General features: G+C 40.1%; 1 protein-coding gene across 4 annotated transcripts in view; it reads right to left on the bottom strand.

Annotated features, from left to right (window-relative positions):
* The window catches only part of GRIK2 (glutamate ionotropic receptor kainate type subunit 2), a 461921-nt gene that overhangs the window by 186398 nt on the left and 250646 nt on the right, over positions 1-24877 (bottom strand). For all 4 annotated transcript variants that reach the window (XM_081856954.1, XM_081856951.1, XM_081856953.1 and 1 more), the window contains exons 8-9: positions 4252-4395; positions 3134-3241 (exon numbers count right to left, since the gene is read on the bottom strand). In XM_081856954.1, coding sequence (XP_081713080.1) covers positions 3134-3241; positions 4252-4395 — 252 coding nt within the window. The remainder of the gene's footprint in view (positions 1-3133; positions 3242-4251; positions 4396-24877) is intronic.

The raw sequence follows: 24877 nt of genomic DNA, 5'->3' as shown, positions 1-24877 counted from the left end.
AGCATAGATAGATTCCTGGCTGCCACATCTGATCCACACCAGGAATTAACTAGATAACAAGTTAAAAGAAACTGCTAGCTTTTAATATTTTAACTAGTGAAAATTTTCAACTGTCAGTCTTTAATTTTTGAAATCTGGCTTCCGCAGGGTTTTCTGAAACAGCTCGCCTCTAGAACTCTGCACGGAGCAACAATAATTGTTTGTTGATGCTCTAGGACAGCCTTTGCTAACCTGGAGTGCTCCAGATGTTGGGAATCAAATTCCCATTACCCCTGCCCATTGGCAATGCTAGCTGGAGCTGATCAAAGTTGCTATCCAACAACATCTGGCCAGCACCAGATTGGAGAGGGGTGCTTTAGGACTTCTTGTTTGAGGGACACAGAGCAGCATGTCTTCCTATGAAACATTGTCACTTAAGACCTGCAATTCCCTGCAGAGTTTCTTAGTTCATGTTGGCATTGACAGGGCAGCCAAGCTGGCTACAGGAAGGGGAACAAGCACAAAGAAAGAAAGACACTGATCCCAGTAAGAGTGGCAGTCATATATGCTGATAAAAAATGTACAGGCCCCAGAAGATTAAGTAAGAGTAAACAAGATATCCTTAATGTAAACAGTTATAAGCCTATCAAGGATTTTATGCCATTGGGATTTTGTGATAAAAATTATTTCAGAATTTTGGACATTTTGAAAGTAGTGCTATGTTTCCTGATCTAGGTTTGGCAAATCGTTATTCTGAAAACTGTATGACAATTTTAACTGTTTTTAAGCAAAGCAGGGCAAGGACTCAGTAAACAAGAGTACAGTACCTTTGTGGGTTTATGGCAAACTTGCCCATTGCAAATGAAAATGAAAATTCAGCAAGATTTATAAATTTTCACAAATCAACTTCCTTTATAACTAGTTATTCTCTTTTTAATTTGTAATTGAAAATGGAAATGTTTAACTTTTCACTTAACTTCAGCAGGATGAACAAGTGAGCAGAGCTAGCATACCCATTCCTGCTGTTTATTATACACTGTTACAGAATGCTAGGAGAGGGCTACTGTTGGTGATAAATAAATGAAATACTAATGGTTTCAAAGTAGTATAATTAAAATATGTTTCCTTTGCTTTATAACTGGGTGTGCTGAATTTTATTTGCTTAGGCCCATAAGCTCTGAGGGTTTTTTAAAAAAACAGAAATCACTTATTTTAATTAACTAGTATCCATTAGTATGCTTTATTTGCCTTTTAAAAATGGTTTAAGAAGTATTTTCAGAAGAGCACATACATGTGCTTGGCAGGTGTGCTACTAAGCACATTATCTCTTGATGTTCCAGGAGAGGTGTGAGCGGAGCTCCAGCATATTATGCCATGGATCCTAATTCACCACTATTGTTAACCAGTAAGGCAGCATAATAATGTTCCACTAAAAGCTATTTCTCCATGAATGAAAGTTTAAGTGTAAGATTAACCTTGGCACCAAATCTGCTGCAGTCAATTTGCTCGGCACAAATGTTTTAATTCTAAAGCTGCTTTAAAAAAACTGAATAGGTTTGATAATATGTGCTCAACTGGAAGCTAGAAAACAAGTCCCTCTAGCCAAAACATGTGCTGCAATCAAACCCATGTGCTAGCTCAAAGCTTAACAGCCTCCAACATTTCATAGCTGAAAAACATTCCTGAACATGGGTGGTGAGACTAGGAAAAGACAGTGGCAGAAACAATGGCAGAGTATTGGACAAAGGTAGAGTGAACTAAATGTATATATATCACAAAGAAAAAGCAGCAACTAAAAGTACAAGGAAGCAGATAATTCTAGATTACAACAGTATACAGCAGGTTCCCTCAACCTCGGCCCTCCACATATATTGAGACTACAATTCCCATCATCCCTGACCACTGGTCCTGCTAGCTAGGGATCATGGGAGTTGTAGGCCAAAAACATCTGGAGGGCCGAGGCTGAGGAAGCCTGGTATAGAGGCAAGCTTCATGCTACATAGCAGGGCATGTTGAACATCTATGTACTATATAAAGACCATCTTGTCTGGGGGACTTACTCCCTGCCCTGCAGGCCTCTTTCACCTACTCCTTACCATCTGTGAATATGTAGCACAGATCACATTCTATCATTTTTCTACACAACATGGAGAATATAAGTCAATAGCTACCACCAGGAATGAATACTGATGTAGAAAGTGAAAGAATCACACGGTCATCCAAATAGCATATTATTGGCGAGAAGACACCAGGCAAAGGCCATCACCGTTTCTAAATGAAACATGTGCCTTTGTTTTTTAAGATCAAATCCCCATCTCTTCTTGCTTGAAGTGGTTCTTTGTTCAAACACATGGCGCACGCACGCACACGCGCGTACACACACACACGAGTATGGCTTGTTGTTTGATTTATGGCATATGCTGCCTTAGGTGCAAAGAGCTATTACAGGGACTTGTCAGAGATTTCAGTGTGCCCAATGGATGTTTTTTTAAATCTTTATGGGTGATATCCAATTTACATCCCATTGAGTTCCATGGATATCCTCTGAGCATCACTAATCTTGAATATCACCCTAAAATTCTGAACAAAAGTTTCTCATACTTTATCACATGCTGCTTTTGTAACTCTCATCAGTTTCAAATGAGGTTCGCCAGGTGACCAGGAGAGCTATTCTCATTAACCACATTAAAGGTTTCCTTGGGTATGTGAAAAAAGTAACAAAATACTTTGGATCCAAGTCTATATTATAGCACCAGGCAGCAAACAAACCAAGCAGACCAATAATAACAACGTCCTACAAAAAAAGCATACTCAGTTATTAGAATAAATCAAATGTTAAAGCTATACTTTGCATTTGGGCATCAGTCATAGCGGATGTATTAAACTAAGTTATACTCAGAGTAGACCCATTGAATTTAATGAACCTAAGTTAGTTATATCTATTCATTTCAATGGCTCTATTCTGAGTAGAACATTACAACCCCATAGAAGTAAATGATTTTTGTGATGTTCTTTATTAAAGCTAAGTCCAATATTCTGTCACACTCAATGTAGTTGAAACTTAGCTCAACTTGATTCTGCCACTAAGTATAAATGGACAAGAGTAGTATTTTGAAATGATACATCAGTTATAAGTAAATAGTATCTTAAGTACCTTTTCAAGGCCTTCCTCCTTCAAGCTAATTACATCTAAGTCAAAATCTGTCCTTAAGCCATTGGTTTTGTTGAAGGTTATCCTGCCAGTGAGGCCTTCCCAGTGAGCCTATGAAAACAGAAAAATAATAATAAATTTCATATGTAAGCAGTAAGAGAGAGTGAAGGAATGAATGAATAAATTAATGTCTGCCAAAATGGAAATATTAATTATTCATTAAGTTTAAATGATTTTCCTTGTGGCCAGAGGGTTTTTTTAAGCATATTTCTTGGATTCCCAGCATTCTTTGATAATTAAACAAACTTTTCCTTAATCTCTGCATACAATTTCTTAATTGCCTTCCTTTTCCACACACACAAAATTCATCTTGCTAGGTTGATAAAAGGCTGACATTTAATTTTTTAAAATTTTCTCTTTAGGGGGCTCAGATTTTTGTTTCACCTTTGCTCTTTTGCAAGGTGCAGCCAATATGTATCTCCCAGAGATTGCTGGACTATAACTCCCATCATCTCTGACCTTCTGGCTCTGCTGGCTATGGCTGATGGGAGTTGTAGTCTAAGAACACCTGCAGGGCACCATGTTGTCTATCCTGACACTGACAATTCCACAATGTTATTTGCTAAGAAATCAAGAGCATTTACCTTTACATTATCCAAATATGTTCTTTTTACACAATCAAAATAAAAAAGACTTATTAAGTATAACATGAGAAGAAACTAATAGGTTCATAAAATGTGAATGTCACTAAAGTATAACAAATCCTTTGGTAAAGCAGAGAGCATACTATGGACATATCTGATATAGCGAAAAGGATTTCACAAAATTTGGCATGAAAGGAGTGTAGGCCAGCCTAAAAATACAGCACATAGTTCTTATATTTTAAATTGTTATGATCATTTACCCAACAGAACAGAGGATGTTGCTTAGCAAAATGATTCATTTTAATTGTTTATTATTCAGATCATTGTAACTCTTCTCCACGTTAAACATTTCAGTGCATATTGTTAGCAAAAGGCGTATTTGACTAGAATTTCAAAGCCAAAGGACCTTCAGGTCTGAACTTTTGCAGAGGGAAGACAGGGGGAGGCAAGACGAGTCACATTTGGTTAGTGACGTACCTCTTTAATGAGATTCATGAAGCGGGTCCCAAAGCGCCATGGTTTGTGCCGATTACACTGCAATGAACTGACAGTCATCTGTGGGAACTGCTGGACAGCCACCGACACCACATGAACGGCATCATACATCAAAGCTGCGTCCGTCTGCAATGAGAGCACAAACACCACTGTGAAAACAGCCCAGCTGAAGGTGTGTGACAGTCAACAGACAGGGAAACAGGAAGACACACATTCTCGCACCTCTGTTTTGAGGCAACAACAACAACAACGGCTTATTGAACAAAAGCTGCATACACACCATATACTGAGAACACCTTTAAAACACGTCCCCCCTCCCCGGGGGAAAAGAACACTGGGAACGATAGTTTGTTAAGAGCGCGGCAATTGTAGCTCTGTGAGGGGCAAATTACAACACACATACCGTTCTCTGTTACTGTGTAGAAGAACAGTTTTGTTTAAAAAAAATGCTCAGGACAGAAATGAACAATGCTTCATTCAACTACTTTCATCACCCAAAATTGACATAATCAATTTCTCCTCTAAATTACAACACAAAGTATCCATATTTATTTCAGCCTACCACTTCCCAAATAAAAGAGTGTGTATATATAAAGTCCCAAGTTAGTACAATGGTACCTTGGGTTACAGAACGCTTCAGGTTACAGACGTTTCAGGTTACAGACTCTGCTAACCCAGAAGTAGTACCTCGGGTTAAGAACTTTACCACAGGATGAGAACAGAAATCGCACAGTGGTGGCACAGCGGCAGGAGGAGGCCCCGTTAGCTAAAGTGGTACCTCAGGTTAAGAACTGTTTCAGGTTAAAAACGGACCTCCAAAACGAATTAAGTTCTTAACCCGAGGTACCACTGTATAGTAGAGCAACCGTTTCTGCTGCACGCACGTTATTATAATGTAATAAGGCATGCATTTTTTGACAGCCAGTCTGGCAGTGTAATATGCCCATTGCCTCATGCTAGAAAAGCTCAAAATGGTGATCCAGTGGGCCCTACACCTCTGAAGCAATACGTGTACATAAACATTAGGGGTGTGCACAAGACCACAAGGAACCATCCCTGCCTACTTTCATGAATCTTCTGAAAACTGTCCTGTTTAGACAGGCCTTCACAAGAATGAACTAGTATCTATGGAAGCTTTTAATTATTGCTTCCTCCTTTAGTGTTTTGTGGGCAATGGTTGGAAAACTGCAGACATGAGGAAGGTGCCACTGAACAAGAAGACAACAACAAGTGAGTAGAGGAGCTTTTGTGCTAGCCAACTTTAAAGTTGATTGGGGGAGGAAGAACTAAAGAGGTTTTATTTTCAGGATAAATTATTATTTTTTTCTCCCTGATTACAAGCTTATGATTGGTCACCATTAAGTGTTCCCTCCCCTCTCTTCCCAACTCTCTCCCCCCATCAGTCCACTCTAAATTTATGGCATTATGGAAATCTTAAAGCCATTATTTCTGCTTTCAGCAGACAGTTGTCTGCAGCATTTTAAAGAAACATGTCTAAAGATTGCCTGCTAAAGATTCAAGCTGTCTTGCAGAGGTCTTGCTGCGCCTCTGACAAGCCCAAAATAGCTCCAGAGCACCTCAGTTCACCTCGGGAGTCATCCAAATCCAATGTGTATCCCTAATAAACAAATATTCACATGCACAAATTGTTTGTGAATACTCCGGGGTATACACTGTAAACAGAAATAACTATACTTATAAGAAACCTTTTACTTCAACAGATGACAGGAAGCCTCTATCCATAAGTTGCTTTAAACTGTTTTTAATAACATATTAATGTTGTAACCTGCCCTGGGACCTTAGGGTGAAGGGCAAGAAATAAATAAATAAATAAATGATAGGCTTGGGTTAATATTACAAAAAATATATACAGTGGTACCTCGGGTTAAGTACTTAATTCGTTCCTGAGGTCCGTTCTTAACCTGAAACTTCTTAACCTGAAGCACCACTTTAGCTAATGGGGCCTCCTGCTGCCGCCGCGCTGCCGGAGCCTGATTTCTGTTCTTATCCTGGAGCAAAGTTCTTAACCTGAAGCACTATTTTTGGGTTAGCGGAGTCTGTAACCTGAAACATATGTAACCTGAAGCGTATGTAACCCGAGGTACCACTGTATGTTGAAGTGTTTAATGGATTTCTGAGTTTGGGTGTGGGAGAAGAACTATTTTTTCCCTAAAGGACACAACTCATATGGGATTTACTCCCACAAGATGTCGTGATGGCGACCAACTTGGACGGCTTTAAAAGAAAGATTATACAAATTAAAGCTACCATTGATGGAGACAGTATGCCTCTGAATGCCAGTTTCAGGAAAATCCCATGAGGAGAGTGATGTTATACTCAGGTCCTGAAGAAGTGTGCATGCACACGAAAGCTCATACCAAGAACTGACTTAGTTGGTCTTTAAGGTGCTACTGGAAGGAATTTGTTTTGTTTTGACTATGGCAGACCAACACGGCTACCTATCTGTAACTGATACTCAGGTCCTGTTTGTGAGTCTCTATTAGACCGGCCAGCTGGCAAGGCACTGCCCATTTAGTGGGGCCTCTGATTGGCCTATTTGAAGCTGGTATTTTGGCGGGGGATCCCCACTCCTTGATTCTGCTGGAAGGGTAGTTTCCCTAATGGCTGGCAAGACATGTGGGCCCTAGCTTCCAGGGGGGATGGCGAACAGAGGTGAAGTCCTCAACCACCGCCCACCAGAGAAGAAGCAAGCAACCATTGTGAGCTTCCAATAGGTATCCGAGAGGAGAATGCTGGACAAGATGAGCTCTTGTTCTGATCTAGGAGAGCTCTTCTTGTGTTCTTATAAAAAGGCAGCTTTGCTAACTAGGTGAGAAGATATGAACTCCAAACCAGTTGGGCTTGTTGTGCCGCCTCATGGACAAACTTAGTGAGCTGTGAAATAAGTTCATTAACAACGTGGAGCCTAGCGATGGCTGCATTTGTCATAACGCAACACAATACAGAATGAATGTCTATAGTTCCTTTCATGCAGATGAATCCCAAACTCAGCTTACAATAAAACAAAACATAAAAATGCAAAAGTGCGCTCTATTGTTATAGACCGTAAGTTGATGCTAAAGAAAGAATTTAAGTTTGGATGTAAATGAGCTTCCTGCAGTGGCATTTCAAAACCAAAAAGGTGATAAATCTCAGGCTTGAAATACCTTGTAGAACAGCATCACGTAGATTCTAAGGCATCTAGTGCTGTGCTCAGGTTTTAACTTCCGTCAAAACATCAGAGTTCCCAAATTGTTCTCTGACTTATAACTCAAAGTGCTTTTAAGGCTAATTTGATACCTTTGTGGGAGCCTATACATCTCCTGAAACCTAGCATGACATGTTGAAGCTGTTTCGTAGAAGTTAAGATTCTGGCAGCAGCATTTCATGCAAGTTAAAGCCTAGGCAGCACTCTTTTCCCAGAGAAGCCATAAAACAAAAAGCAGAGCATACCTGTCTGACAGAAAGGCACAAAAAGAAATGTTCCAGGACCATCCCATAAATCTATATCATCATCTGATTTCTAACTACTTTCTTAAGCTGTATGTTCTAACAATTCCAGGTATCCAATAGAAACCAATATTCAAGGATATGTACAGTTTATGCTAAAAGAAAATTTTGTCTAAATTCTGGGCAAGAAAATCTGAGTTCTAAAACTGGTATAGATAATGCAAATCAAACCATTGTGCTTTTAATCTATTATTATTATTATTAGGCTTGTTAGTCATGGGAAAGAACAATGAAGTACACTGAAATATTGAGCAGAAATATTATTCATGCATACCCTCCCATCACTTCGCTTTTTAAATCTTCTTAACCATAAGGACTACGAAACTGATTTTTTAAATCAAAGTAAGATTCCCACAATTTTGTGGCTAATACTACATTCCATACCCAATTAGAACTGAAGAATACTCACATTCCTACTAATTGTCTGAAGAGCTATAGCAAAGCTACTACCTAATGTTCATTTTATTCTCGTGATCATACCAGAAGTCATCACACAGTCCTTGACTCCTCTTGATTCCAAAAGATTTGACTCAATTTTTTGTTCTAAATAGCCCACAGTTAATAAATAACTATTTGAGATTTTAAGGAGAACAAAGAATTGCACCTTTTTGGAGAATGATAAAGGCCAGAAATAAAGGAAATTATGCAAAATGAAAGTACTGGAACTGTAACAATTGCACAAGAATTCTCCAGAAAACCAGAGTATTGACAAGTTCTCATCACATCTTTCAACTGTTTAATGAAAAAGAAACAAAAGAAACAACAATATTCAGCACAACTTATAAGTTTATTTTGAAACAGAAATAAAACACCACCAGCTAAAGTCAAATTGCATTAAACCAAAAGTCTAATTCACAATTCAACTAAACATTGTACCTGTTTTCAAACAAAGCTAATAAAATTAGGCACAGAAATGGAAATGAATTTAGCAAGGAAGAGGTTTCTGTGTTTTGTGTTTCTTTGTTTTGTAGATACTGAATTAAATGTAGAACATGGACTTGTATCCCCTTCAAATTGTTTAAAAGCAAAAAGACTGATGTATGAGTTATGGTAGAGAAACTGAAGTGCTGCCACATTTGATAGGCTCCCAAGCAAGATGAATTCCATTCCTCCCTGCTGCTGTTCAGCTCTTCTTTATTTCCTTTTAAAAACAAATATTGATAGTAGTGCTCGTTTCCTTCTTTCCTGACTGGCTAGAGAAGCGTACAAGGCTGGACCACTGTATGCACTGCAGAGTTCATCAGCTGACTCTATCCCCTAGGCCCTAGCCACCTGCACTTTAATTTAAATAAATTCTACCTCAGGGCAAGTGTGGCACTCAGTGGCTCAGCCAATCAGACACCAATTTCGGAGAAGCAGTACCAGACAGGGTGATTGAATAGCAAAGCGGCTGGCCAAGAGCTCAGTCTAGCCCAGTGGATCCCAAAGTGGGTGTTACTGCTCTCTGGGGCTGGTGAGATTATTTTAGGGGGCACTAAGAAGCAAGGAAGTGGCAGGGGGCAGGCTTTGAGAAGCTGGCATCAGTGGATCAAGTTCATTGATATTGTTGAATCAATTAAACTATATAGTTTTAACTGGATTTTAAACAAATGTGGAATTAATTGTCGCTGCTTTGAATTTTATTGTGTTATTATCTTCCTTAGTGGGTCATTCAAACCGTTATTTTGAGCAATGCTTTTTACTGAGTAGGGTAGAGCGCTGGGGATGAATTTATGGAACCAAGGCCCGGCAGGTCCACGCTAGATCACTGCCTAACGTTACAACACCTTATAGAAAAATATAACTCAGGAGGGCCTCACTATATGCAGCCTTTGTTGATCTAAAAGCAGCCTTTGACTCAGTTCCCAGAACCAGACTCTGGGACAAGCTTCGGGCCACTACCATTGATAGAAAGCTACTATATTTAATTCAGGAACCAAGGGACGGTGGGCTGAAAAGGTTTGGGAACCACTTTTGTAACCCAATCATTTCTGGGGCCCTCATTGGTTCTCTCCCCTCTTAAAAAAGTGACATCTGATTAGATTACTTTGCTGCCACTCTCACCAGAAAAGAGCCGGTTTCAAAAACAGACCCTGTATTTTAAAGCATCATCCAGGCATTATTACTTTCCCCCATTAGCTAAATAACTCTGCAGTTGATTCCTTGCATTTCCAGAGATGTGAAGTGTGAATGCTGTTCAAAAATGCTGGGTTTTGAGATTTCTATTGAAAATATCCAAAAAATCTGTGCATGACATTAATTTAGGATGAACACTTCTTTCAAGGTAAAATCTTTTCTTCTTTTAATACTTCAAAAGAAATGCTATTCATCAGAGAGAAAATCCTACTTTAGCTCTCACCATCACAAATCCCAGATTCTTTCAAACCGTAATCTATAAATTCTGTGTAACTGAATTATCAATATAGAAGAACAGTCCATTGTTCAGGCAAGAGATGATTAAGAAATAGCTGGAATGCAGGTTCAGAAAACCCCTATCAGTTTTCAAGTAAAATGTGAATAGGCAAATATGATTATTTTAGTTAATTAATATTTTCATTAATCAAACTCTCCTGAGACGCATGGTCATCAGTATAAAAAATGGTCCCATGGCCTATTTATAGCCATAAGGGTAATAATTTAACAAAGCTTGTGGTTAAATTCTGTCAATGGGATAGATGACTTCAATAATTTAGGTTCTCCTTAGCATTTATGTTTATTAATCCAATATTGATTCCCAAGAATCAAGCCATTCTGCTACTGATAATCTGCACAACAAAGCAAATTATTCATCTGCGCGCAAAAAGATTTTGGAAGGTTTGGGATTTCACAGATTTTGGCTGGTCTTGACAGTGAAGCCAAAACTTGTGTTTTGTGCAATTCTATGCATATCAATTTGCTCTCCAGTGCACCTTATTCCAGGTGTACATAAATAGGTTTGAAACCAGCTATTCCAGAGCAAAAAGGGAAGAATTATATTGGAACTTGTCTTAACACTGTCTGCAGAAGCATTCTGAGGGCCTCCATCACAAAGCACCAGAACAGCACTCGGATTCTTCCATTCCTGCGTGGAGCAGGAGGGAGGGTGGGGATGTTTCCCATATTTGTGTTGCACCCTCAGATATTCAGCACAACTGAAATCTTGCCTTCTCCTGATTCCAAGATCAAGAAGTCTCCCTCAACACTTAAAGCAGGAGTGGGAAATAGGGTGCCTTCCTCATACTGTTGAATCACAACTCCCATCAGCCCCAGCCCGTTACAACCAATTGCCAGAGTTTAAAGGAGCATCTTGAGGATGGTGGCTTCATGTATAAATAATCCCTAGAAAGCATGATTGTATCTTCTTATTGTAAGATATATATATAAAAGCGGTGGCCTTGCTGGAAACTAAAAATGTTGATATAACAAAAAGACTGCAATTCCTTTCATTGGTAGTTGGCAAATAAAGTAATTTGGGATATATATAATCTGGAGTAGGGGAATTCAGAGAAACATCAGCTGAAGAGGATGAGAGGAGCTCCCAGCCTATGTCCGGTGACCTGGGTGACCTGGCAGAAGGTGCTGAAAGTAAAAAAAACAACAACCCAAAATCAAGCAGAGGCACAGTCTGTTCGTTATTATGGTACTTTTATTGCAAGGGACAGAGAGAGGGACACTTGGGAGATTTTCTGCCTCACATACCAAGATAACTTGATATACTCAAACTTGGAGAGGGGGGTGATAATTTGCTCCTATGCCTCCAGCAGCAAAATATATTGTGCTAAATCTAAATTTACAGAGATAAATCTATAAATATGTTAACATATACTGACTTTGTGTAATTGGCATGAACACTCCATTTATTTATTCTGCATTCATCTAAGACTGGTTCTATCTAGCACTATAGTCTTTTTATAGTACTATTTATAGTACTATCTAATACTACAGTCTGAGCCCGAATGGTTGGCCTGAAAATGAGTCAAGGGCACTCCCATATAATCAGGAAAAAGTTTGGTTGTTTCAATGTCAATCTAGTTTTGGAAATAAAGGGCAACAACAGCATAAAGCAGAATACTTTTCTGCTTCAGATTAAAATCCAAGTTCAAGAACAGTTTAATTATCCAACACTGCAGTGATTCAGTCTCATCACAAGTAGACACCATATTTTAAAAAAACCTCAAAAAAGTACCAAAAACATAATAACCCATGATTCCAATATGTTATGACACTGAGGAAGAGGAAATAGTTGTGTGAATCCACTTCTATATTCTTTGATAAGAACCACTGACATTAGTATCCTCAAGAATATGAATGAAGCATTTTAATCATAACTTAACTGACAGGTTGACAATTTAGCAGGAAATGATGTGTTAAAGAATGAAGTATGAATGTATAGAAAGCAGCAAACTTGGAACAAAGTACAGTGGTACCTCGGGTTAAGAACTTAATTTGTTCTGGAGGTCTGTTCTTAACCTGAAACTGTTCTTAACCTGAAGCACCACTTTAGCTAATGGGGCCTCCCACTGCCACCGCGCCGCTGCTGCGCGATTTCTGTTCTCACCCTGAAGCAAAGTTCATAACCAGAAGTAATATTTCTGGGTTAGCGGAGTCTGTAACCTGAAGTGTATGTAACCTGAAGCGTATGTAAAGATTAAAAGCTAAACACTGTCGAGGGAAAAGGCATAGTTAACACAAGGTTGATTTGGGTGGGGAATATACCCTATATCACATAGTAGCAGCTTACATAAGGTCTCCTTTCACCACCCAATTTTTGGTGATTTCCCATTCCCAACTGGAAATAATCCATTATTAATAATATAGCAGGAAGATTATTAATAACTAAAGTGCCGGATCAGTGCCCCCCTTCAAATATAGCAAGGTTGGTTTAGCCCAAAGGCTTAATGGAAAAGCCAGGTTTTGACCTGATGCCTGCAAGGAATCCAGTGTTGGGACTGGGCAGACCTCTTTGTGAAAGACATTCCAGAGAGTTAGCTACTCTCTGCAAATTATGGCTTCTCTTTCCCACTGGCCTAGGGTTGCCAGAGGGATTGACGGGCAGAGTAAGTTGTGAAGAAATGTAGCTTCTTTAATTGTTTACACCTCCTTTACTAAGCTCCTCTACTGAGCAATTCAAGGTAAGCTAAAAGCTGACACCATTCATCTAATTGCTCCATCCTGCTTTCTTTATAGAGGCCAGGGCCATTAATTTTCTCCCTACCCCACTAGCCATACTGTAACAAAAGGTGGAAGGAAACAAATATCATGAACGGATTGTTGAACATGTGAGGGAGAGCTGATCATGACAATCAAGTGAGGAGAAGAGGCTTCCTCAACCTCGGCCCTCCAGATGTTTTTGTCCTACAACTCAGTGGTCAGGGATGATGGGAATTGTAGTCTCAAAACATCTGGAGGGCCGGGGTTGAGGAAGCTTGGGATAAACCATAGATAAAATTAACTATAGGGGAGATGCTGTTCTGCATGTATTTAATCCCCTTGTGATATGGAACCCTGGTCACTCAGGGAACCACAGTGATGGTGACACAACGTTGGTGATTGGGGTGAGTGAGTATGACAGGACTCCACCACTCACAAGATTGTCAATTGTGTGAGAGAGAATAGCTGAATAGGGCTACATACAGTGGTATCATGGTTTACAACCATAATCCGTTCCGGAAGTCCGTTTGTAAACCGAAACAGGTTGTAATCCAAGGTGCGCTTTCGCCAATGGGGCCTCCAAAAAAAATTTGTTCATTATAAAAAAAAAATGGATTGCAATCCAAAAAAAGTTCGCAAACCGGGACACACACTTCCGGGTTTGACGTGTTTGTAATCCAAAACGTATGCAAACCAGACTGTTTGCAAACCAAGGTACCACTGTACATTCTTTTTTTCAGTCCAAAGACCCACAAAAACATTTTCAAAAGCACAATAAAACAGAAATACAGGAAAAGGATTCCAAGGCAGTCACTATGTTTTATCCAGAGCCCATTATGTAGAGTGGCGCAACAGGGCACTTGGTCTGGAAGAATAGGGCTATTCTCTAGGTATCAGAGGTCAACTGATATAGGCCAACCTAAAGCAGCAGTGAGAATCTGTGTCTGTCCAGTTGTGGTTGCACTCCAACCTCCATCAACCCCAATCAGCATAATCAGTGATCTGGGATGGTGGGAACTGAAGTCAAACAACATCTGGAGCTCCAAAACTTCTCCAGCCCTGCTGTACAGTTCTAGTCCTGCCTCCAGTGGTTTCATAGCAATATTGCACTTGTTTCTGTTATAGACCACTCACTCGCCTCTAGCCAGAACCAGTAATAAAGGGGGTTTCCTTACACTTTAGAAGTAAACACTTTCCAAAACAAGGGTATTCCTGCCTGTAGCTCTTAGGACACCAACCTCAAGACTCTTATTTCTATGCAAATGTCTACTAGTAGTGGTTTCCAAGGTAACTGGGGGGGAAACAGCAAGAGAAATTTTCCACAGAGAACAGAAGAAAATAGACCACCAATTATTTTTTAAGTGATTGATCGTCTAATTTCTCTAACTCTCTAAGCAGGGGGAAACTGCATTTTAGGTACAAAATAATTTGGATTTTAACACTTAAATTTCACCAGTTGTGAATGACCACAACTGACCTAATGAAATAGAAAATGGTAACATATTTTGGTCTGCCTTCTCACCATTCGGTATTTCTAGATTGCCTGAAATGGAATCACCCCATTCCAGCTAGCTATTTCGCACACACCATTGACACAGCCAGCCAGTTCAGAACATCTCATTCTGATACTTTTATCACCTTAAGACCTTTTGCAACACTGAATATCAGTCACAATTTAAAAAATAAAATATTAAGTTGACCTACTTGTATGGTTCCGAGCACAATTCAAAGTGCTAATTTTGACTTACAAAGCATTAAATGACTTGGCCCTAAATATTTGGAGGTATGCCTCACTCTATACAACCTGCCTCGGCTTTAAGGTCAGCAGGAGAGGGCCTTTTTCTCATCCCCACATCAGGTAAAGTACACTGTGTGATGATGCAGGAAATGCTACCAGTGGTAGCATCCCATCTCTGGCAGTGAAGTTGCTTCCTTTCAGCACTGGCTGAAATGCATCTCTTTACCCAGACATTTGGAAGGGGATGATGTATTGAAGCTAGTGGCTTTTGGATTTATCACCCACTGTCTCATTATGAGTGCTTAGTCATTTTCACCTCCTTCATCTTGAGCTCCAGCTCCTTTCCAGTTTACTCCTCATTTTGGAGCAGGCTGCATTGCTGTTTGTTTGTTTTACTTCATTTAAACCTTAAATTAAGTTTGCTGTTACTGATAGTAATTTTTTGTATCTTTATTTTTAGATCCTACTATGATTTATGAGGAAATTTTTCAATCTGGTTGTGCACTTTATGATTTATAAAATTTATTTTGTTATGTTTGTAATCATGTAAATGTTTTCATGCTGTAAGGTGCTTTGAGCATGGTTTTAAATATGGAAAGGCAATATATCAAATAAAATTATGATGATGTTGTTGTTGTTGATGATGATGATGATATGGAAGCTTCCATACTGGAGTGCTTTACAGAGGGCTAATGTTAATCTTCTAAAGCACTGCAAAGGAGGTTTCCAAAAAAATGGTGCTTGGCTTGGAATTGGGTTGAGGGAGGAGGATCATTGTGTGGCCTGCCACTTTTCACATCCCAGACAATATCCAAAAAGAACTACAATGTGATCTGTGATATCTATGCTGCTAAAGTGCATCCCTGATGTCACAGAATGCATGAGTAATAAAGGTAAAAGTAAAGGGACCCCTGACCATCAGGTCCAGTCGTGACCGACTCTGGGGTTGCGGCGCTCATCTCGCTTTATTGGCCGAGGGAGCTGGCATACAGCTTCCGGGTCATGTGGCCAGCATGACTAAGCTGCTTCTGGCAAGCCAGAGCAGCGCACGGAAACACCGTTTACCTTCCCACTGGAGCGGTACCTATTTATCTACTTGCACTTTGACGTGCTTTCGAACTGCTAGGTTGGCAGGAGCAGGGACCAAGCAACGGGAGCTCACCCTGCTGCGGGGATTCGAACCCCCGACCTTCTGATCAGCAAGTCCTAGGCTCTTTGGTTTAACCCACAGCGCCACCCGTGTCCCTAACATGAGTAATAGTTATGCATTTAGTGTTCTAAAGTATTAGCCAAAAAAAAGCACAATTATAAATGTTATGCTGATACCCTCCTTGCCCCCAATACAAACAATAAGTGAGTTTCCAATTGTCTTTTTCACAGCCACAGACTGCTTCTGTTTACATAATCACTTTAAGTAGGAATAGGGAACTTGAAGGGCAGAGAAAAATCTGACAACACACAGCAGTTATTTCAGGTGGGCCACCCACGTTTCAAGGGTCCTTGTTATTAAAGCTGTCTGTTATTTACCTTGAAAGGTGTCCTGTTTGTTCCGAAAACAGTATCAAGATGACATTAAAATTATAGGATATGAACTAAGGGGATCGATCTGTCAAAGATAGGCTGATGCATATAAAGTCACTATGAAATCTATTTATAAATGTTGGCATTTTCTTGGCTCTGACAGTTAATACTGCTGTTCAGAAAATAATATTTTAGGAGTCAAATCCTGATGCTGTTTGTAGCAGCTTGAGTAGTTTTCCTTGCATACTCCCTGCAGAACAGAACCGGTGCAGTTGCTACCCTTTCACATTTTATTTATGCATCACATCTGTACGCTATTTAGTCAGGAAGCAGTCATTTTTTTTCATGCTGTTATATAAGTGTACCTGCTGTATCCAGTGTTAGCTATCTGATAAAGCAGCAACAGTTAACTCTAGTATCGAGATATTGCAGTCTTCTTTAATTGGTAGGAGGAATTGCTCGTCCCTTTATCACATCCACTGAAACACTCTTGTTCAGCAACAATGGTGTAACGTGTCTACTGAAGTACTGTAGTATACCCAGCGCTGTACTACACAACTGCTAGTGTAAAACAAAGCAACACAGCTCTGCTAGCCCAATAGTCTGATTTTAGAAGGGTTGTGGGAGGGTTCTTAATGAAGTCTATTAAAGCAAGAAAATGCTCCTTGTTAGCTGTGTCCTACAGAGCAGCACTAACCAGCACCAGCACTACCCCAGTTGAAAAGAGTGCTAAAAACTCATGCAGAGAGAGAGAGAGAGAGAGAGAGAGAGAGAGAGAATCTGAAATTACTGTATTTTTTTTGCTCTATAAGACTCACTTTTTCCTTCCTAAAAAGTAAGGGTGTGTGTGTGTCTTATAGAGCGAATGCAGGCTTCTGGGATTCAGAATATTTTTGTTCTTGTTTTCCTACTCCAAAAACTAGGTGTGTCTTATGGTCTGGTGCGTCTTATAGAGCGAAAAATACAGTATTTGTTCCATTCAGGGTCTTCTCAGATGTTTTGGTAGTGCATAAGAGTGGTTTTCAAATTAACTTCAGCACAGATATCTGAATGGGAATGAAAAGTGTAAAAATGACCATTACTCCCCTAATGATGTGTAGATTCTTCTGCTGCACCATGCTTAAATATCTAATTTCTAATTAAACAACAACAAAACAAGAGTGCACCCAGGAAGAAAGCATCAGGAATAACATATTTCTTTTGCTTCTGAAACACACTCTCGTTTAATAGCAATTAGGAAGAGTTGTGTGAAATTAAAAATAAAACCAGTCGAAAGAAACTAGTCGCCCTGCACCTCAATCTGGTAATAAAGTATATAGCCCCTGAAATAATTTCTCTTAATTCTCACTGCCTCAATCCATCCCACATCCCACTTTGCTGAGTGAGATTTAATAAATCTCCTGGTCTGGGATTAAATTTTACTGTTTTATGAACTGTTAAATTGCATTGTATGCTTATTAAAGCTGGTGTTCTCTCACTTCTTGACACATTCAAAACTCCACCCTGGGGTACAATTAAACGAGCACAGATATTTTATTTTCACCACTGCAGTCCATCTCAACTGGGACCAAAACATGAGCATCAGCAAGTCATTGAACATTTTTTTTTTTAATGCACACTTAATTTTCTGAATATGACTGAAGTGGCAAATATAACTATTTTTAAAGTGGGGTGATTTATCACTTTAATATTAATTTTCAGCTCATGGGGTGCACTTTTAAAAATCACTTAACCCATTTGGATGCTCAAGGCAATATCATGTAGCAGGATTCTGATAAAGGCACTACTGAAATTGGCACTACAGATTTGAGGGAAGTGAATTTGGAAGTATTGATAGAAGAACTGAGAAAAATTATGCTAAGTATTTTAAGCCACATTTATTTCAGTCGGTGGGACAATAAAATGTGTGCTTAAATTTCTACCTTAAAATCAAGGCTGCTTAGCTCTGGAAGGATAATTTAGAACTTTTACAAAAATGTAAGTGCATGATGAGATTATAATCTGGGGAAATTATAGCTGCCTTGCTCAACCTGAGGCTTTGATATACTATAAAATAAATGCTCAGTAGGGCATGCTCCAAAATATCTACAACAGAGTCAGAAGTCATAGCAGAGGACATTGGGCTATTGTCAGTGTGGATATTCAAATGTACGTAAAAAATTAAATGATCATTACTCTCCTCAGGATAGATTTATTTTATGCACTGTGCTTAAATAAGTTTAGGATCACTATAGCATCTGGTGAAATAGGTTGTCACATATAAAAAAATTATGCAGCAACAAACAATTCTGCATTGCTCATTTACCTTAAAATAAAGGCCATTCAAGTCAGAGGCGATTCCAAGTAAACATGAATACAGTTGTACTTTGGTTTTTGAACAGTTGAGTTCTTGAACGTTTTGGCTCCCGAACGCCGCAAACCCAGAAGTGACTGTTCCAGTTTGCGAACTATTTTTGGAAGCCAAATATCTGACAGGGCTTCTGCGGCCTCCGATTGGCTGCAGGAACTTCCTTCAGCCAGTCAGAAGCCATGCTTTGGTTTCTGAACATTTAGGAAGTTGAACAGACTTCCAGAACGGATTCTGTTCGACTTCCAAGGTATGACTGTAGTTGCATGTCTCAAAGGTGGTACTGGACTCCATTTTTGCACCATGCAGCTATACTTCACCCTTCTAGATCAGGTAAAAACATCTTAAAACTAGCAATAGGTGAATTTCCCTTGGCTCATTTCAGTTTCTTTGTGTGTGTTTTTAGCTGTTCTTTCCTTATCTGTTGAAAAAAACAACAACAACCCTCTAAACTACCGTATTTTTCGCCCTATAGGGCGCACTGGCCCATAGGACGCACTTATTTTTTGGGGTGGGAAATAAAGGGGAAAAAATTATTTCCCCCCCTTCCCAGCCCCAAAGAGCAAAGAAGCCAAGACAGCGAGCAGGATGGATCCCGCTCGCTGTCCTGGCTTCGTTTTTAGCCTCGGGGCTGGGGGTCCGGGATCGAAGGCGAGGTTGCGCAACCTCAACATCGCTCTCGGAGCTTGCAGGGGCTGGGGGCAGGGGAAGCCCGAGCTTCCCCCGACCCCAGCCCCCAGAACGGGTCCAAGGGCGATTGCGAAGTTGCGCGCAGCTTCGCCATCGCTCTTGGAGCTTGCGGGGCTGGGGCGGGGGAAGCCCGAGCTTCCCCCGACCCCAGCCCCCAGAACGGTTCCGAGAATGCAACCTCGCCATCACTCCCGGAACTTGCCAGGCTGGGGGGATTGCTTCCTGAAGCCTTGAGAGCGAGGTTTTTCAGTGCGCACCGACCCCTCTCACTCTCCAGGCTTCAGCGAAAGCCTGCATTTACCCCATAGGATGCACACACATTTCCCCTTCATTTTTTGAGGGGAAAAAGTGTGTCCTATAGGGTGAAAAATATGGTATTTGGGCCTCCTCAATGGATCACAAACCCGCAACCCGCTTTCCCTCAGTTCCCACCCATGCAATGGATCTACCTACCCCATCCCTTCTCCAGAACATATCTGAAAGAAGGCAGTGTAGGCAGGAGCAATGCCTTCCTCTCCCTGTCTATCTGATGGCCCTTGTCTGCCTCCCTGGCCTCAGGATTCCTGAAGGACCAGCATTGTCAGGAACACCTACTGAAGACATTTTTATTTCAGAAGCTTTTCCCAGAGGTGTTTTTCCCTTGGGGGGAAGCTTTCCCCGGTTGCTGTAGCATTCTAACTGTCAGGAAAATAGAACCATAATTCTCCAGGGTGAGAACAGGGAAGAAAAGAAGAGCCTTACAGATCTTGCTGCTGCTATCACTGCTCCACTGTCTGTTTGGTACGTTTGCACAGTGGCAAACCAGATACCACAGAGGCAGGATGCAACTAATGAGTCATATTTGAAGAAGCCCTGGGCATGGACTGGTCCTTGCACAATGAAGCTTTTCCCCCTCTCCCCCCCCCACCTACATCCCCCCTGGAGTAGTTAGGAGCCCAGAGCAGCACACAGGAGAGGAGAGGGGTGATCATTCCACCTGTCAAACCAAAATGCTTGTCCTGATGAAATGATTCAGAACAACACTGAATTCCTTCCATGGGAAGCCCACTAGCAGGATCTGTGTGCAACAGTTCCAGAGAAGCAAACAGCAGCTTCCAGGTTGGCAGCAGTGATGATTAGCAAACACCGATATGAGCCAATACAAGTCTAGGCACAAATTTGGGCTCACCTTGTGTTAAAATCTTGAGATTCAGGAGTCCTTTACGACTGTGCACAGACTAGCTTCAAGCCATTGTGAGAAGAAGTCTAGTATGTTCATGCTTGGACAGCTGTTCATGCTTGGACAGCTCAGTTGATTATGGGATGGCTGCATATTCCCACACTGCAGGGAGTTGGAACAAATGATCCTCAGTGTCCCTTCCAACTCTACAATTCTATGATTCTATGTGAACTTCTACTCAACAGCACCCACAGAACTCTACACACTGAATTTTAGCATACCAGTCAAAGAAATGTGATGTGCTAAAAATCAATGCATGCACAGAGTTCTCTGCACAGCACAGCATCATTACGACTGTTTCTGCAAGTGACATTGATGGTTAGACATCAACACAAGCAGTGATCAACATGTCATGATGACCCTTTACTCTTAAGAAACCCCAACAGTTCAGATAAATAATGATTCTGCCAGAGACTCAAGTTACATTACTTTCAAGCTAACACACTCTTCCTTTTCATATTAGAGAAGGAAATAGTTTTGATCACATTATATGTTTTATATTCCCACAATATAGATATTTTCACTATATATCTCACTCAATATCGTGAGTTAAATAATCTCACGTAAACCCATTGATTTCAAATGGAACACTTTGTTTGACTAGAGCAAATCATCTTCAAAGTGTGTTTATAGGATCAGGTCCAGAGCTCATACACCAATGTCCTATATAAGAGAAAGGGAGACTGAATGATAATGTTCTTTGGTTACCTTGGAAACAAGATGCACTATTAACACTGAAAGCATTCTTCCCAATCTTACCAGTCAGTTCTTAAAATAATGGTACACACTGGAATACTGTGTAGTAAAGAATAATGTTTTGGAGTATTTTAGACTTCAGTTTCACAACCTTTTATAGAATCTGTAATATAGTCACTAAACAGATGTGTTTTCTTCAGGGAAGAAAAAGAGGCATGTCCAAAGACCATCCATTAAAAGCAGACTGGACAACTTCCTTTTTAATTGCAGGTAGAGTAATAGGGTGGTAGTTTTCCCTTGACCCTCATGATAGCTGAGTCACTGCTGCATAGTGGAAAGTACATGGAGATAGGCAGAGAAGTAGGCATAGGGCAAGCATACTGACAAGAACACCATATTGGCTCCGCCAGTGCATTTGCACCACACCAACCTCCTGCCACCTTACTCTTACTCCTCCAAGTAAGAAGCAGTGGTTTAGCTGCGGGGATATTGGCCACCATGCCACCTACTATTGCCTTTTTTTCTGTTAAAGGTTGGCTTCTCTCAGTGCATGTAGATAGAACAGCTTACAATGACCCCAGGATAAATACTATCCTGCTCAAATTTTCACCATGGATACCTCAAATTAGAGTCACCAATCCTATGCAGGTCTACTCAGAAATAAACCCTGCCATTGGAATTACTCTTCTGATAGGAAATGCTCTGCAGAGAGGATACAAAAAAATGGGGAGTCAAGGAGGGTCAGTTGCAGGGGAGTGTGAAATGTCCCTATTTTCATTTGAGGAATGTTGGAGGTTTAAACATCACAGAAGCCAAGCCCCAAATGCACGTAGAAACTTAATGTCCCAGTTTTGGAAGACCCTTGTTTTGTTATTTAGAGCTTATACATGGTTGGTATGTGCAGGACAATGGAGAAAATATTGATGATCAGTTAATTCACTTCCTCTCTTTTTCTTTCATCTCATCCCTCTTTAGCTTCCATCACTCTGGGATAAAAGAAACATTCCTGATAGCTAAATGCAATCACTGTTGCTGCACTTAAGAGACCATTGTATATCATTCAGTTGTGCATGCTTTGGTCTGGGGCTGTAACCCAGTGGTAGAGCACATTTTTTTCAGGAAAAAGCTCCCAGTTTCAATCTCTTTTGTCTCTAAGTAGGGGTAGGAGACCCCATCTGAATGATTGAAAGCCACTGCTTGTCAGTGTAGACAATATTCAGCTAGATGGAGTATGGATCTGGTTCAATATAAGGCTGTTTCCCCTCCACCTATATCTACAGTATAAACCAGCCATTTCCACTGTATTTCAGTTTGACCTAATATCAGTGTCCATGTGTATGTTTAACATATTTTATTTCCTTTGAACCAAAACATATGCTGAAGTTAATTCTTTTTCATTGAAAACCCAAGAGTATTGGATGATTTCTGTTCAAGACTCTGCTTTCTTTCTTGTTCCCTTCCTCCAATTAAGGTCTTCTCTTTCTACCTCAAAAAAGGACCACCCACCATCATATCAGCATTTGGAATGGATACGTCCAACGTTCTGTGCACCAAGACGTATGAAACATTTTCATTAAAAATCCCACATTTGCAAGCAAACGTTGCAACCACTTTCAGCATTATATGTGAGGGGTGGAGATGTTGTCCGTTTTGCTTCCAGAAAGAGAAAACCATGCTGGTAATGTCAAGTTTCTTGTTGTTATGCTTGGAAGCCAACTTTATTGTATTATGTTTCTTAGGTGCTTTGGAAGGCTTGAGCTGAATACCAATAAAATGTAAAAGGATTTTTAAAATGGGCATATAAAAAGCTGAGGAATTTTTCCACGCTGCACTCATATCTTGTAGTACTAGTAGGGTTCAGTTTTTATTACTGAGCAGTGTATTATTTTACATTCATATTTACACATTCATGCTTGATTGCCCTAAAACTTCACATTGTAAGAATGGTTGAATTATACAACATAAAATAGTTATTATGTCTTGGAAATACTCCCATAACACCACTTGAATTGTATAGAAATCCATTATACCAATGACAAACCTATTAGGCATAAGCATAATAATTTTTCCACGTTTTATAGTTAAAGACAGCTCAACAGCATGAAAAGAAATACCAGCCATTGTTCTCAAAAACATCGGTGAAGAATAGCCTTCCTGAACAATTAAATAATCCTCTGTTACATTGGCCTTCAACTGGGAATCAGGAGCCACAACTGAATCACAACTTATCTCTAAGGTGATGTGTAACAGCAGCTGCACTATTGTGCAAACATATGGGGGAGATAAAAGAAGTGATCCCAGAAATGCATATTTGGGCCTAAAGTGGGGCCTTGGTTTGAAAAAGGTGAAGATGACTGCTATATTGTAGATGTGTTCAAGTAGACTGCATGGGGTTTTTCCTCCCGTGCCAAATCAAATTATTCCATTATCTGCATACATACATGCATAAATATTACCTTCATATATTTATCAAAAGTATTAGCCCTAATTATTTTTGTTGTTGTTTACTTCTAATAGTAGTTTGACGGGATAGTTTTGGAAACTGTTATGGGGTTTGGAAGTTTAAGCAGTATTTCCTGTATGGTTAGGCTAAGTTTTCATGAGATGTTCAAGTTGAGCATGAACACACGGTATCATATGGATAATACCAGCATGTTGTTAACATTCATGGCCACCATGAAAATGCTGAGACTGTCTCAATATGGCTTTTGGTTACATGCGGAATTAAGACAACAAACCTTCCTTTGATACGAGAATGCAAGTGGTGATGGCTTCACCACCTGCACTCTTAGAACTCACAGATCTTTCCTGTCAGCAAGATGGTTTGGCAGTCCACTCTAAAAAGTTAATGAAACTATTGGATTTTACAGTGCTCTGAGGAAGAATACTGTCACTCAAAAGCCAACAAAGCATTCAGTTAATGGTGTGGAGTAGGATTATAATGCCCTACAGTCACTCACAAGTGTGCTACATTCTTAGCTTTGCGAACAACAATGGTTAAATTGGAAAGAAGTTTATGTTTTGGTCCAAGTTAGGACAGCACTGCAACATTTCGTGCTTTCTTTATTGCAGGGGCTGGGAACTTGTTGTTCCACTCCAACTCCCATCAGCCCTAACAAGCATAGCCAATGAACAGGGATACTGGAAGCTGTAGTTCAGCAACACCTAGCTGGGCCACAGGCTCCCCAGCCACCGATATAAGATATAGCAGACATGTTTCTGTGTCTCAGTCGTAACCAAAATCTAATAGAAATGTCAAGTGTGATACTTATGTGTGAATTATTCCTTTCACTCTCTCCATGCTGCAACCACGTTTTCTGTTTTCTTCCTTTGTCGTTGCTCCTATTCTTGACTTTGTGCCTAAAAGGTTTTGGCAGATTTAATTCCATTATAGTTACACACATGAGCATGCAAGCAACATAAATGTCAATCTCTTCTGTTTACAAAGGATGTTTTTGAAGCAATTAAACTTTTAAGGAGACTAGGATGACGGGAGAGAGAGCTGATTGAAATGAAAGCCAAGCATCATAATTCTCCTACATTCAGACACAATATGACTGAAGATGGAAAGAAGGGTTATTATACTAGTGTATTTATGTATTTAAACGTCCAACTGAGCCCAAGCCAAAGATATACGGCAATGAGTAATTTAAACAAAGTATCCTCTTTGATAGGCATTAAAATAATGGCACTTAATGATTGTGGATGTTCCCTAGAGAAGCATCAACAGTTGCCAAAGAAATATAAGCTATTCTGAAACTCCCCTTACCTTCCAAAT

Source organism: Podarcis erhardii (assembly GCF_964252035.2).
Source record: "Podarcis erhardii genome assembly, chromosome: 3".
Taxonomy (NCBI): Eukaryota; Metazoa; Chordata; class Lepidosauria; order Squamata; family Lacertidae; genus Podarcis; species Podarcis erhardii.
This window is presented reverse-complemented; position numbering and strand designations above follow the sequence as displayed.